We start from the raw sequence: 16,711 nt of genomic DNA on the forward strand, positions 1-16,711 counted from the left end.
TTGCGCAATACACTTAACTAAGTAATAGCATATGAAAGTGAAAAAAAAGGTAAAAATTAATCTCTCAAAAAATCCATTTCAATTGCCTGCAATGGCAACTTTAAAAATCATTTCTAAGCATAAACAGAACAGAAATATGGCCAGTTTCAAGTCCAACAAAGTGTTTTAAAATTAAAATTGTCCTCTGCTCCTTTTTAGCATTCTAACTACTCCTGGCGAATACAGTAATAAATTACACACAGAAAATTTTTTCAAAGTTTGTGTTTTAGGAAAAAGCCAAAACAACAGCAAACAGGAAAAAAATAAACTACTTCACACACAGTTACAGTAATTCAACTGCATTCTTGGCAACCACCATTACAGCAACCAGTCATCCCATCAACTCCATGAGGGCCTTGTCACACTGAGACTTCCAACAGACTCCAGTGTATTTATAGTCTGTGAACACACATTCTGAAACAACCAAGGTACTTCCCCTGTGTCCCTTCCCCCCCCCTTACCATTTTTGTTACTATCTGGAGTTAGAAAAAAACCTAATCCAAACTGCTCCTGGGCCACCTACCCCACTGCCAAGCACTGGATGCCAGGTCACAGGCACGTACCTGCTCTGTGACTGAGGGAGCTCAGCACCCCCAGCAGCATCCACTGCCCTTCCCAGCCTCCTGATCCCCAACACTGTGCAGCCCTGACTTACTATTTCCACAGCAAACCCACCATGTCAGAGGTGTAGGACTTTCTAAATGAGCATTCTGCAATTCAGGCAGATCAGAAACCCATGCGATTGTTAAAGAAGTTGGCAGGTGCATCGGTCCGCTCATGCTTTTCCTGGAGCACCAACAGTGCTACATGTGCTTATTTTATGTATCCATTAACTGAAAATTTTCTCCAATGAGCATCACTGCTGTGCAGGAGCAAAGAAACATTTCACATAGGCAGCTAATAATTTTTTTCCTAACAGCAACATCAGAATTCTTCTTCTGCATTTCGAATTTGTGAAGTCTTAAATTTCTTGAGTTTTTCAATAGCAGAAGATACTGAAATCTCTCCGTGAACTTTGTTGTCTCTTGTTCGGACATTGACAGCATTATTTGCTTTCTCCTTTTCTCCAACCACTGCAAGACATAGCACAAAATATTAAACAGACAATCTACATTAGAAAATGAGCCTAGACAAACTTTGTCCAACATTAAAACTTAAATGATATTCAGAAATACAAGATGCGTCAATTACCTAAAATGAAGTTATACTGAGCCAGCTGTGCATTTCTAATTTTCTTGTTTAATGTGCAACTTTGATCTAGATCCACATCTGACATAAATCCTGCTTCAAAGAACTGGTTGCAAACCTAAAAGAAACCCCAAACAAACCAAAACCCTCTTAGTATTACTATATATTTTACACCACACATTTGTAAATGCTGTAATTACTGATCTCTCCCAATAATTAATTCATGTACATGCATAATTTCGTTCTTGTGAATGATTACAAGGAATTCAATGAAGTATCTGAAGAAACGTGCACACGCAGCAGGACCCCAGCTGGAAGACAATACAAGATAACATCTATATCAAACATGTGCTGCTATGCTGCTGCATGCCAAAAACCTGTCCTCAGACTGAGAAAGGAGAAAGAGAAGGAACAAACACAATCTTGCATTAAAAGGAAAGCAAGGGAGAAGGGTAAAACCAAACACGGTTCAAAAGTGAAGTGGTCAAGAATATACATGGTGGGAAATGGAAGAAACTGGCTCTGCCTACTTAAAGCTGGGAGTACTGTAATGAAGCATTAGTTATCTAAGGTTTGTCATCCAGGATACTTTTTCCTTTAATAATTACAGAAGTATTCACATAATTAAAGAAGCCAAAATACTTGAAGTTTGTATATGTATACAGACATATACAAATTTTAGACTGAAAATTTTGTATTGAAAAATTTACCTCTCCCCTCAAACATGTCTCCAGAATTATTAAGCATTAATTCCCTGTTCCAGGACAAGTACTTAAGGATCTATGAAATTTGCCTGCTGCCATAAGGAGGCAGGCCCTCCTCTCACCTGCTGGGCGTATTGTTCTGAGGTGGGGCCCACAGGCACAACCATGACCTGCCGTGGAGACAGCCAGAATGGCCTGGCCAGCACAGGAGAAATAGGAAATAAAGGTGCATTTTACATTTCCAGTCACAGCCACAGTCATGTTTCACAATAATAATTTCTGTACTTTACAGACTTATTTACGTTAGCTAAGGATGTCAGATAGTGTGTTATCTCCCTCTTTTCAAGCTCACATAAAATAGTAAATAGATTGATTTCAGTAAAATGACACATGGGGGAGTTGGACCTTCTGTTCTCTTGCCAGCTGACTTCACAACTTTAAACACAGTTTTTTCTGTGTAATTTTCACTTTTATTTATAACTTTACAGTGAAAGGTGGACAGTAAGATACGTGACTGAAAATAAGAAGTAACCTTTCCTTAATAATTTAAATACATTCATGAAGAAATATCTTCAGATCTTACTCAAGATAAAACAATCTTAGAAATACAAAAAATATTTCATGTATTAGGACTAATGCATGTCTGTGTATATAACAACTCAAATAACTGCTTTACATACATCTGACATCCTCCTGGTACAAAAGCATGATTTTTAAGAAAAAAGGAACAAGAATAATGCAGAACTTACACATTCAATTACAATTCCTATTTCTGCATTATTTTGCTCTTTTTCTACAGTCTCATGAAATTGAATTTCTAATAATAAACTATTAATAAATGGATATCATACAACTCAGACCAGAAAATTGGACTATTCTTGTGATCTTACCAACTAATTTTGGGAAACTTCTAGGGATATTATTTTTGCATTATAAGATATGGGACAATAGGAAGGATATGCACTTTCTACATTGTTAAAGACTTCTTAGAATTCCATTTGTGCCACATACCATTTTCCTCCATAATTTTCTGCTAGAATAGCTATCATTCTCTCCACAGATCCCAAAATAGCTCTGTGAATAATCACTGGCCTTTTCTTATCATCACCATCCTTACTGAAAAAAAAATCAAGTTTTTTTTTTTTAATAAAATTATCTTAGCTCACATACATGTAAATTCTACTAATATTTTTGATTCTACTTTTAACAGAAAGACGACATTTAGTTATACTTATGAGAAATATACTGTTTTTATTAAAAACGTACTATAAGTTAGCTGGGCTTTTAAAGGAATTCTGCATAACCACAGTGATTTAAAATAATGCCTATAGGTAGTGACAGAGACACTCTTAAATTTGAGAAGACACTTGACTCAGCACTATTTTTGTGCGTTTTAATATTTTATGTTTTTCCTTGTACTCTCTTTCCATTACAACTTGCTTTTATTTTGTTGAACAGGATCTTACCTGCCCTTACTGTTCATTACTTAGCTTAAATCACGATCCTGTAATTTAAAAAACTGGCTTTTTAAAAAAAGAGCCAGTTCATAAGAGTATTATCACCTACCAAAAAAGCTATGACATCTACTGTAGAATATACAGAAGGATGAAAAAATTACAAATATTCTTATTCTATCTTGCCCATCTTCATAATATGCAAAAATTAAACACAGCAAGAAATACAACCCAGAAAATGAGTATTCAGGTCAACATGGCACTAAGATTAATTTGCTCAGTCGATAAAACTCCCTCTCCGTAGCTGGAAACCAAAGTCAGATTTTCACTAAAAGCTGTTTGCATTTGGTTTATGTTCAAAGTTAACTAATCTAACCTGATAAAAATAAAGAACCACTTAGTACAAACATACTTGCTCCTTAGGGCATGTTTGAACTTGTGTGCCATGTCATCCAAGGAGACACAATGACTAGGCTGAAAACGAAAACTGACTCAGCTGAGGGGTTTTTAGCATAACAAAATTGCAAAAATAGACAAATAGCATAACAATATTCAAAACTGGCAGACAAGACAGATAACGAGATTTTCCTGCATTTGCAATTAAAGTCAGCTATTACATTGAGTAAGTATCTTCAAATTCATGACTCGGTCCTCTACTCACTGGGGGTGTTTGCCCTCCCTACCAGCCGACTGATTTACAAGCTAACCATTTGTTAAGTGAGCAATACAGCATTAGTACATAATGGGAATTACAGATAATGAAAGCTATTGCCTAATTTCATTTTTAAAAGGAAGATACTTAGCTTAACCACTCACCCAACATAAGTCAGATTAAACCGAATGGGTAGCTGGAAGTCAAGTTGGATGGTAGCACATTGATGGTACCTACCAATGGCATCTTTGATTTTAATATCAATCTGTGAAGCAAAATAATACAGTTACTAAATATAGTTTGCCTGCAGTACATCTGCATTTCTGTCCCTCCCGAAGTTATATTGAAATGCTGAGTCACTGACCTTAGGACCATAAAATGCTCCATCTCCTGGATTCAAATTCCATTGCTCTCCAAAGCTATTCAAGCTGTTTTGAAGTTGCTAACCATAATAAATGAAAGAGTAATTTAAAAAGGTATAGAAGGGCCTTTCATTACTGGAAATCAAAGCATTTGCCTTTGAAATTCAAAGGGAGTCAAAGGGCAGTACAACCCCTATTGTTCAAGGATTTGTTCATTTATGATACATAATCTGGAAATAGTAGTTCCTTGTATAACTACTGTGATTAATCAGAAAAAAAGAAAAATAGAAATCTAACTAGTTCAAGATAAGGGGCTAAGTAAGAATCTGGAAGTTCTGATTTTCTATAGAACTTCAGCTTTAATGTGATGTTTTCCTACAAGAATTTCCACTAAGGGCAATATTTAGCATCTGATTTAAGCAATTTCATCATGCAGCATGGGAGAACGTAGTTAAATATCTACCTCTGCAAATACAAATATTAAGAGGTTTTTTGTTTGCTTTTAAATTAATTACCTTTTCTGCATGATCCCAGATCTCTAAATCTCCAAGATAATTTTCAGGTCTTGTAGAAAGATGTAGTTGAAAGGTAAAGCCAAAGACAGCATACACTGACTTCAAGAAATCAAGACAGCCCTTAATTTCTTCTTCAATCTTAAACATAAAACATATTAAAATATGTTAAAATTTACTTACATAAAACTGTAATTGAATCTACTGAATTCCTCATAACCAGAATATAAGAGTCCATTAAACAAAATAAGAAAGAATTAAAAACCACTTGAAAATCCTACAAACTCAAATCCAGGTACTGGGCAAAAAGAGATCTGAGGTGTTGCGGCTTGAAAGCATGGCAAGAAAAGTAGTATTTTTGTTAAGCATGAGGTTCTGGAGCCAAGTTGTATCCTGAACAAAAGTGCATCAACTTATACATGTAGCTCCACTAAAATCTATGGCATTACTGACAAAATAAAGTTTTTATTCAGCATTACTATAGAAAACAATGGGATCAACTGCTTTTTTCTTTGCAGAGGGAGATGGAAGATGCAACAAATCTTACTTTCTGGGATCTAATTACCCAATGCATCTTCCTAAATAAAAGGAATAACGTAGGAAAAAAACCCCATCAAAAGCAGCATTATGCTACACAATGGAAGAAGCAAGAGTTGAAATACTTCAGGGATTTTTTTCTTGTTTACTGCTAGTTTGCACTGGGAGAGGGAAGGGTTTTTTGGGTCTTTTTTTGGTTGACTGGTGGGGATGTAGGAGGTGCTTCTTTTTACCTGTTCCATTGTGCAAAAGATGTGAGCATCATCTTGTTGGAAACGCCTTACACGAGTCAAGCCACTCAAAGTGCCCGAGAGTTCATTTCGATGAAGAACTCCAAAATCTGCAAGTCTCAGAGGCAATTCCCTCCAGGATCGGGGACGATGGGCAAACATCAAGCTAAAAGGAACATGGAAGAACCTTCCTTTTATCCTTCTTACAGAAGATTTAAGACAACACAGAAATAAACAAAGCTCAATATAGACAGTAATCACATTTTTAAGTATTTACTCATTCAGGTTGTCTACATCCTGAAAGACAGGCAAACAGAAAAAGCACGCCACTCAATGTACTGCTAAAGACCATCTGGGAAAAAACACTGCAGGAGTAAATCAGAACTGGTTCATCTCTACCTTCTTGGAACACCACATCTGATGCCCACCTCCATCCAAGAGAATTGGTATTTACTAGCGGTACAGACTAATATTAGCATGCACAAACCTAGCTCAGTGCAGACTTACTGCAAAGGTCTGCTTTGGGACACTGTCAGAGAAGTTCTCTGGACACACTGGCTTAGCAGTCTATCATAAACATACATGATAGCATGTATTAATACTCCTTTTATTTCTCCTCAGCCCCACAAAGGATAAATGAAGTAAAATAGTAAGTTTTCCAATTGAGAGTACTAACCAATGTCCTGGACAATTCATGGGTTTAAGGGCAAAAGCTTCCTTCTCAATCTCAAAAGAGAACATATTTTCACTGTAGTGCTGCCAATGTCCTGAAGCTTCCCAGAGTTTACTGTTGAAGACGTTTGGAGATACAACTTCAGTAAAATTACGCCTGCGATATTCACCCTATAGAACAAATGCAACATTTAAAAGGTGATAGAGCTTTTGACAAGCAAAAGCTTGATTCTTTTTAATGGTGGTATTATGATGGCAACTTACAGGGAGACTAAAGGACTACTGCAAGTGTAGATTTTGCACAATTGGAAAAACACAGCTTCTGCCTTATTTTCAAAAAGGTTAGATTTGTAAAATCATTGTGAAAATCTTATATAAGTTTACATACATAGACATTTCTCTTTCTGTGGATAGGTCAGTGCTATCATTTAAGATCAACAAATGATATTCACGTTGCTAGGAGTTACATCAGTATATACTCACCCTTATGAAATCCATGAGTGTGTTATAAAGAAAGGCACCTCTAGGGAGGAAAAAGCAGCTTCCAGGACTCAAATCATGAAAGAAGAAGAGTTCTTGCTCCTAGGTAAATTAAAACCAGAATGCTCTAACAACAATTCAGAAAGAATTGCAGAATGTACCTACTTCACACACATTGAGACACTGTTTGCAAAGATGGAATATTGCAGCAACAAGATGATCTCTGGTCTACAAGTTCTCAGCAACACCAGTTAATTTATCTGCAGTTCTTACTCTTAAAAGTTTGTAAGAACACTGAATTCCATTTGATTCTTTGACTATGTAAATACAAATGTCCCCAAATTTACACCTATTATAAAGAATGACCAAACCATGTTATTTACACAATTTCCTAATAAATTCTCTTCTATGAAGAATAGAGTGGTTTAGGTAGGATCTGCAAAGACTTTACATTAATAGGTTTAAGATTTATTTCCCTAAACCAAGGGACTAAAGCCATTAGCTTTTTCCCAACATTAGTTTAATATTCATATGCAAGTGACAAGTTCAGTTTGTAGAATTAAAATTTTAAAATGTAAGCGACATCAAGAAGCACTTAGAACTGACTCCCTTTCAAACTGTCAAAAAACAACAACAAAAAATCAAAACTAAAATACAAGGAAAGAGAACGAATTCTATAATAGAAGTATAAAAGAGAGTAGACAGTGGAATAGTGTACCTTTCCAATTTTCCTATGATCCCGGTTTTTGGCTTCTTCCTGGACTTTTTCCCATTCCTTCATCATTTTGTTATCAGGAAAGGATATTCCATATATTCTCTGCAGAGTTTCCATCTCAGATTTTCCTTCCCAATATGTAGAGGAACTCTGATACACAAATCCCATATTTTAAGATAATATTACATAATATCAGGGAAAGAGGGATAAACACTAACCCATTCAAACATTATTATATTTTTCCTTGGGAAAAGAATTATATGCAATTCTTCAGCATTTGTTTATAATACAAAGAGACTTGCAGTGCCTTTTAGTCACTAATACAGAAGACAAACAGAAGTGACAGGTCAAATCATTTTTATTCTGCTTAGGTACCTCGCTTTAACTCACATCATGGCTTATTTTATTATTTCATGTTATGGCTTCTAAAAAGGCAGCACTTGTTTACATTGAAAACATAATGCAGTAGGGAAACACAAAAGGCAAAACAAACCTAACTCTCACAGTTAAATGTGAGCAGTTTTAACCCTCTACCCACTTAATCCCTGGAACTCAAGAGTTCCATGCACTTCAGTTAGGAAGCCAGCAAAAGCCACAATGATGGATGTTCCAAAGAGCTCAGTCTAATAAGGTTACCAAAATTAGTATCTGTGAGTAACTTAAACTACACCATAAATTCAGAGGCCTCTGCAAACATTGTCTCTGCCTTTCCTGGAAGCAATGCCATTTTTTAACCGCAGCTTTTAACTTCCAGATCTGCCAGGGTCCACTTTATCTCCTGTACCTGAAGGATACCATCTGACAAGGTCAAAATACTATTTTCTGACCCAGTGAGTACCTTGGATGTTCATTTACTGCAGAACAGAGCATACACACCCCCCTGCACTCAGATGTGACAGCTGGTACAGACTAACCAGGACACTTGTCCTGTGAAGTGCGGTGCTGGTTGGAGATGGTGGCACAGTCCTGCCACAGGAGCTTAGGCACTGCACTTCTCTCCTGTGCACGGGAGAATTGGCTCCACAGCTAATCTGGTCTCTAATAGCTACAGTTTTTTGCAGTGCTCTTCATCAGTCTAAACATGCATGTTACACTAATACTCTAATAAAGAAACATGCTGGTAACCTTCACTGAGGTACTATTGTCTTAGTCAAGAATTAGTAAACCTCAGAAGCAGATCAATGACCAAAGTCAGTAGTTCTACTTCTACAATGGGAGCTGGGAAAGAAATTAAGAACTATTGTACAGTAAGCAAAGAAAACAATAGAAAGGACCAATCCTAGGATACATCAGCTCAGGAAAAATAAATATATAAATAAATCAACTGACAATTTATTTTAATGTACAGTTAATTTAAAGTTACCTTAATTATTTTAAGGGCCTTAATTTTTCCAGTGTGTCTCACATGTGGACCCCTGCAGAGATCAATCAATGGACCACATCTATATGCCAAAAGAAAATGAGTTCATTTCCAAGCAATGCAACAACATTTTTCAATAGTCACTAATGGCACAAAAGTTCATGTCTGACACATTCAAACATGACAGTAAATAGAAATATGCAGCGTGCAGCAAATTCAGTGCACCTTAAATGTAATTGCGCCTTCTACCTGAAGTGGAATATTCACTCAGTAAACGCTCAGCACATTTGATCCATTATCAAGAGCATCATAATACATATGCCAATTCATATAGTTCCATGTGTGAACTTGTTCAAGTTGGCCAGGAAACTTCAAACTACGCACATCTAACAGAAAAATGGTTTTGCCATTTTCCAACCAACTAACAAGCAACTGCATGAGCAGGTTCCTCACCCCACACTGAGCTAGAGTTAGCTTTATCCATTATGCAGCAAGCCAGTGTCAGGGGTGGTAACTTATTTTAATCAGTCTACTGAAACCAGAAGGAATGAATAAAAACTGAATTTGACATTTGTCCACAAACTGAGACCTAATCAGTCCCAGCAGAGAAAGACAATATGTCACTTTACATAAATAGCAATATTGATTACAAACTTAAGTCCCAATCACACAAGAATTCAGAACTTAGAGTAAAAAAACACCCAACAAATTATTCTCTTCTCAAATTAAATTAATTAGGTATAAAAATACTTTATAATACCTTTCAAGTATATTATTTTACCTGTATACTGTGGTAGTTGGTGTCTTCACCTTCTCATTAAGGATACGACACTTAAACTTGTTATACTGTGTGTGGAAACATAAAAAGCCAGAAACATCAATAAAATGGATAATAAAATTCTCTTTTAAAATTACATATTAATCATACAAGTGCACCAGTGAAAGACACTCCTAATTAAAAAAAAAAACCAAAAAAAAAAACAAAGCAAAAAAACCCCCCACATATATTTCTCACAAGAATTGCAAAAGCAAAGGGGAAAGAGACAAAAACATCTTAACTCCCCTGAGGGTGTGTTGAGGATTGTGATTACCATCTGAACACCTCAAAGCACTTGTGAAAGGCAATCCCACAGTACAGTGAGACTGGCAATATTCACTGAATAAAACAGGACTAGAGCTAAAGTCTTTTTTGACCTGTTTCCACAAGTGGGCCAGAAGAAATGTATGCCTTTTGTTTACTTGTCTGTCATTTCATTGAGCTTGAGGTGTTTTTTTGTGGAGTACAAAATTGTTTTTATTAGTGCCTGAAAGCATCCTGAACACCTGAGAGGTCTATGGAGAGGGGGAGAAGGATGGTACCGTTCTCCTTTGTTTTACTAGACAGGTCCTATTCTGACGAGTCAGTCACATGCAATATTTCACAAAAGTTACATTTTAAAAGATCATTGTACCAGATCCACAGCTACTCTAAAGATTTACCTTAAACATGTCTAACAGGATCTCCTTTTTGACTTCCAGCCTTTCAAAAACCTGTTTCTCTTCTATGATATTTTTACAACAGCTCTCTAGTAGTGGGAATTCAGTACTAGATACACTTCTAAATAAAAAGACACAGGCAAAAGAAATATAAATTAATTATCTTGATACTCCCATTTTTTCAAGTGACCACTTTCTAATGGTCTAATTCAAAAAACATGGAATGTGGTGGTGTGATTTATCACAGTATTTTCTTAGTTACTTACAATCGACTGTATTTTTAACTATTAAACTCAGAAACACAGATAGTACCATCCTGAACAAACCCACTGCAATCATTCCCAGAACAGTCTTTGACATGATCAAATGTCTGGAAGACCTATAGCTCAAAATATTCATACGATTTAAGGAAAAAACAAACCAAGGGGAAAAAAGGCTCAATCCAGCCACAAGAGCCAGTTTATCAGCTCATGCAGATTCAGTATTCTCCCTGCCTACAGAAAGATAAACAAGGAAAAAACAGAGTTGTAAAGCTGTGCACAAGGATTAGAAAAGTAGTAAACACATATACAACTTACATGCATTTGTGCCCTTGGAAACCAAACTTGCATGACTCTTCAAGGAAACCACCCCCTTTACCTCACAGCAACTTCAGAAAGTTTAAGTCAAACACATGGCATTTTTTCCACAGAACACTGAACAGCTTCAACTCTTACAGAGCAGGTGTCTGAACACTGCTTCTGAATTTAAATATATACACACACTCAGTTTCAAATCATATTAGAGATCCAACTTTACTTCTAACATGCAGAAACAAACAAAATAATTCTAGTACTGAGCTTTAATATAGAGTATTAAAATTCTAAGACACTGTAATTTTACCTATCTTCAATATAGATGTCATAATGAAATCCATTCTCAATTGGTGGTCCATAGCATAAGAAGCCCCCAAAATATCCTTCCATGGCCTCTCCAAGAATGTGAGCACTGGAATGCCAGTAAACCTGTAAATGAAGTCAGGTGAGCAAACCATGAGGTCAATGGCACTGGGTAACTAAAAAGAAGAAAAAACAAACCGGAGGTGTATCTGCAGATGGGAAGTAGACTGGAACCAATGTTGTTCAAATTTTGAGAAAAGTAAAACAATTTTATCTTTTCATTTTGAAGTCCTCTAAATGATTAATATAATGGCAGATGTGGCACTAAAGGTCCACCATACTCCAGCCTCAAAGAGGATGACTATACCTCTGCACAATTCCTTCAAATTAGTACTTACTGTATTTGTTCATTTATAAGGTATTTTCAGTTGAAGTCTATGCACCACTAATGACATCTAAAGCAATGCAGCCAATTAAGTTGCTATTGTTCACATTCAGTACATTTATTACTGCGACTGTAAACTACATTACCTGAAATGTCAGATGAGGGAAGCCAACAACAAATACAGTAGATCAATACCAGTCTGATGTTCTGAATTCTTATTAATTCAGACTATTTCAGAGCTGCTGCTACGAGATAAAGACTTTACAGGCTCCTGAAATGCCTCCAACAAGCTTAATCACATGAACAATTATTTGACAGAACTGAAGTCCACCTCTAGTATATAAAGATAACATAAGCTTCAGACTGAATAGCATTAAAGAAAAATCTTGGCCATGTTGCTAAGTATATATATAGCTTAATTGACTAAGATATGCCTACTTAAGGATCTAATAAACAGTGCCAGCACAAGGAGGTGTAGATTTTATTTGTGACTCAAGTCTAATATTAGACAATTTTTAGAAAATGGTAAGACTGCCTCACTTTGCTTTCACAGTCTGATCTTCAAATGCACTGAGCCAAACCATAGACTGTTTCAAATTAGCATACAAATCAAGACCTACTGTATGAACTAACTTGTTTATGTAAAAGAGAAGGATGAAAAGAACACTAAGATTTTATTCACTCTCAGACTAGACGCACTTAGTATCTAATCTTCTTTGTTGAATACAGGAAATACATTACTTGAATAGTTTTGTGGCTTTTTTTTTAATTCAGTATTTTAAAAGCTTAATTCTGTCATCAATTTTATGTCGTTAGTTTCTTTAATCAAGCAGAAACCAGAGAGTGTTTACTCACAGCTTTGGCTTCTTCATTATCAAAGGTGAGCAGCTCTAGAGTACAATCTTCCTCCAGGGGACGGTCCAGGTCCCAGAGCTCACCATTCACTTTGGCTATGACCACATTCGAAGCCAACAGTTGACTAAAGAAATAGAAAAGATGACAAGAGACAACAATATTTAGGTTCAGATCTGTAAAAGACTTTAGATTTCTAAACCCCATGAGGCTACATCCACATCTTGTAGAACCTGAAGGTCTTAAACTTTTGTTTCTGTGGTCTTCTTAAACAGTTGCCTACTTTTAAGGTATAGAACCTTAAGGTCTTAGGAAGTTTCATTCAACAGTTTTCAGTGCTGGGGATCTGAAGGAAAGACTGCTCCTTGCAACAGGTTCTACAGTATCTGCTAGCTCACAAAACTTCACGTCTCTTAATTCCTAGTAGTCTCACAAATTTATTAATTGGAAGCAAGCATTATGATCCCAGCGCAGAACCTCAAGCATCACTCAGAACAGTAACTTTAAGCAGCTGTTTCTACTACATGAAGCTGAAGTTCCAATGCTTTCCAAGCAAACCAATTTAAGGGAGCCATCACCCACTGACTGTGACGTATTTTATGCAACAAGGTAAGAGACAAATGATAGTAACAGTTTTAGCACTACAAAAGTACAACTCTTTGAATGTGTAGGTTACCTAATTCCTACAGCTAATTGATATGGCGTGGTTTTCCAAGATTCCCCTTCAACCGTCTCTCCATCTGTCAGAGTAATTTTGATAGATTTGCTCTGGTTGGCTGCTCTGTAAGCTAGCAAAGCATCATGTTCTTTCTTCAGTGCTTCATAAAGCTTCAGTCTGTCTTCTATGAAGCCTGGTGCACACTGGAGCTGTAAGAAATAAATTAGATCATACACACACATATACATGAGACAAAGAGAATAATAGGATTCACAGTGTTGATGCATCCCCAGGGGTTCTAACTTGTTGTCTTGGGGTGACGTTATGATGTGTATCCCATATCGGTGCCTATGCCCAGAAATTAATTTTTGTGCCTTTCTATGCCTCTAAACTGAGCCTGAGAGGGGGAAGGAAAAAACTGAGCAAAACTTTCTCAAAGCAGTTTGCAGCTCGTTCAAGGTCACATAAAGACAGCAGGTTTTTTTCCCCAGCTGCGGCAGGGGAGCGAGGAAGCACCCGGCTTGCTGTTTTCCAGTCAGCTTTTGGCCAGTTGTTTCAGTTTCTTGTTCTCCGGAGAGAGACTGAGAGTTGAACTTTGCTTTTCCTTTTCTAGAATTCCGGATTTTCTCCCTTTGCTACTGGACTGCTTTCAACCTCAGAGCACATCGGGAGGACTTTCCACCGGGCACAGAGGGCCTGGCCCCGGCCCAAGCCCCAGCTCCGAGGAGGCCAAAGGGAGGACTCGAACACTTTCCCAGGTTTTTCCTCCACAGTGAAAGATTTTACCATTTAACCTTATTTTCCTTTCCCGGGTGTTTGTTAAATAAATAGTTTTATCTTCTTCACTTTCCTTCGAAGAAAATTTATTTTTCTCCCGAACCTGGTGGGGAGGGGTGGTTGTGCCTTCTCTCAGAGGATATATTTCTAAATTTGGCCAAACCGGTACACTTGTCCAGATTTCACTGTAGTAGAATTTATACTAAAATTCAGTAAAGCATTCATAAATAATATATACAGGGTAGTCCCATCCAAATTGCTGACTATTTTATAGTGGTTTTCCAATTTTCCATGCATTTTCATCAATCTGGGCCTAAATGGGTCTGTGAGTTGGACCTCAGAAAGCAGCCTATATTCCTGGCCCAAAATTTGCATTTGGCAGATGTCCTGGCAAAATTTGGATCACTCCAACAAGCCCTCACTACTGCCACTACATTCAAAGCCCCAGATTCAAACAAGACAGTTCACATGAAGATTCCTGTATTTTAGATTAAGGTGAGTTATTAAGCTCTATTGTACTACAGCAGTGCTGCCAACATTCTTTCAGCCATCATGAACGCTGTTTAAGTGCTTGTGAACCATCAGTCTCCTTAGGCACCACAGAATCATGACCTTTATTTTCCAATAACCCAAGTCCTTTTGTTACATAAGAAGTAGAGATCTAAGAATGTATCAGTAACTCTACTAATGCAAGATGAAGCTCTTAAATAATGTGGGGTTTTTTTCTCTGTGCTATAGCAAGCCTTCTTCCCAAAAGCTGGGATTTCAAAATACAGCAAAGTATTTCAGATTTGAGCACCTTTTCTGAACCTGGCCAAAAACCACTCCTATTATTATGTGGTATTAAAGAACCACTTACATCATTCTGGTGTTGGTTCACAGCTTCATTTTCTTTTTTCTTTTCCTCTTCAATTTGATTCACCACATCAGTTGGACTTGCACTGGAGACTTTCTGAAAACAGTGATAATACAAAGTATAACCCTACTATACCTTTAAGATTTTTTCCAGCAATCATTAAAGCAAACCAAACCAGTATAATAATGGGCTAAAAAGGCCATTATAGGGAATAAGGTATGTCCTTAGTACAAAGACTTATCATGACTCGTCTAAAATTCATTCTTTTGACGTTCTGCAGACACAGCAATGTTGCTCACCAAGCAAAGTCCTCTCAACACAATTCCCCAAATTTTACTACTACAACTATCACCAGCAAAATAGCCCCAGCGAGGCCGTAGGAGACCAAACCGGAGCAGTGAGCAGTAACAGCAACTTTCAGTGGTGTGATACCTCGAACAGGTTGCCCAGAGATGCTGTGGATGCCCTATCCCTGGAAGTGTTCAAGGCCAGGCTGGATGGGGCTCTAATCAATCTGGTCTAGTGGAAGATATCCCTGCCCACGGCAAGGGGGTTGAAAAGAGATGATCTTTGGGGTCCTTCCCAACCCAAACCATTCTATGAACACACCGCCTTGGCGCAAAGGTGGAGACCACGGCCCAGTGCTGCGGGCAGACACCGCGACAGACGTCAGCTCCCGTGGGCTGGGCACAGGCGGCTCGACTCCGTGAGTGCCCCTGTCCCGTCCCTTCCTGCCCGCGGAGGTCCGGCCATCCCGGGGTCACCGTCCCGTCCCCGCTCCGAGCGGCCCCGGCGCTACCTCTCCGCCGGCCGGGGGCTGCCCCGGCGCCGCCCGGCCCAGCTCGGCCGCCAGGCTGCGGCGCAGGTGCAGCAGGCGGTAGCGCAGCTTCTCGTTCTCGGCCCGCAGCCGCTGCAGCTCGGGGCTGGCGCTTCCGGGGCAGTCCGGCTCCTGCGGCTCCTTCAGCCGGCCGACCTCCGCCGCCAGCCAGCGCAGCTCCCGCTCCTGCCGCGACAACCGCAGCGCCACGGCCTCGGCGGCCGCCGCCGCCATGTTGCCCACGGCGCGCTCCGCCCCCGGCCCGATCCGGCCCCGCCCGCTGCCGCTGGACCCCGCCCGGGCGCGGCGCGGCTCCGGGGCCGTCCGGGGCGTTCCTGCTCCCATCGCTCCTTCTCCTATTTGAGCGAACAGCTCGTTGGAGCCCTCGCTGATGTGCTGCTGATTAATCTACGTACCCGAGGCCGGTGAGCAGTTGGGAAGTGTCGATATCCACAGAATCAATTAGGTTGGAAAAGACCTCTGAGATCATCGATTCCAACCTATGACCGAGGACCACCGTGTCAACCAGACCACGGCACCACATGCCACATCCAGTCTTTCCTTTAACACATTATGAAACAAATCAATGTCAAAACGTGTGGGTCAGGTTGCATCCTTATTTCACTTCAATATCAAATAAACACTGCCAGAGCTTATTTGTAGTGGATGCTTCCTGCTGACACAATTTCTTACGAAATTAGGCTGATTGAAACTATACAGCATCTTAGCACAAATCGCAGGATTTAGCACCAAGGTAAATAATGTGAAGAGGTTTGAGTTGCCGGGTGTTAGGACTCAGAGCTTGGGAGGATTGTACAACTCCTATTGCACAGTCTGTGCTGCATCATTTACAGGTCATTGCAGTTAAATACCTCAGTTCTTTGACCCCGGGAAAAGAATAGTTCTGCATCACAAATCTTGTATTCCCACTATGTATCCTTTTGTCTCAAATACTTCTTTGGCATCTTCAGTTTATCTAGTTTCCTCCCTTTATTGTACATCACACCCACTTCTCTGTGTTCAGTTTCTCAACACACACTTTCAAATTTTTTCCTTTAACCTGTACTCAGACTTTAAGAGGTGTGGATTTTTATTAGAATTCTGGCA

The 16,711-nt window shown here is 38.7% G+C and overlaps 1 protein-coding gene across 2 annotated transcripts; it reads right to left on the reverse strand.

Annotated features, from left to right (window-relative positions):
- Positions 1-243: 243 nt before the first annotated feature.
- Positions 244-15,858, reverse strand: TARS3 (threonyl-tRNA synthetase 3). Of its 2 annotated transcripts, XM_039557705.1 has the most exons (19): positions 15,587-15,858; positions 14,791-14,883; positions 13,173-13,363; positions 12,500-12,623; positions 11,264-11,385; positions 10,385-10,502; positions 9,687-9,751; positions 8,909-8,987; positions 7,549-7,695; positions 6,834-6,932; positions 6,355-6,521; positions 5,682-5,844; positions 4,915-5,052; positions 4,402-4,479; positions 4,202-4,302; positions 2,943-3,047; positions 2,054-2,126; positions 1,231-1,345; positions 244-1,112 (listed from the first exon to the last, which is right to left on the reverse strand). In XM_039557705.1, the coding sequence occupies exons 1-19, from the start codon at positions 15,836-15,838 to the stop codon at positions 964-966; spliced, it is 2,379 nt and encodes a 792-aa protein (XP_039413639.1). In that variant the 5' UTR covers positions 15,839-15,858; the 3' UTR covers positions 244-963. The 2 variants fall into 2 exon arrangements, 1 of the variants encoding a protein (XP_039413639.1); XR_005602785.1 differs by lacking the exon at positions 2,054-2,126 and having other exon boundaries at positions 1,021-1,112.
- Positions 15,859-16,711: the final 853 nt, after the last annotated feature.

This window comes from Corvus cornix, chromosome 10 (genome assembly GCF_000738735.6).
Source record: "Corvus cornix cornix isolate S_Up_H32 chromosome 10, ASM73873v5, whole genome shotgun sequence".
NCBI lineage: Eukaryota > Metazoa > Chordata > Aves > Passeriformes > Corvidae > Corvus > Corvus cornix.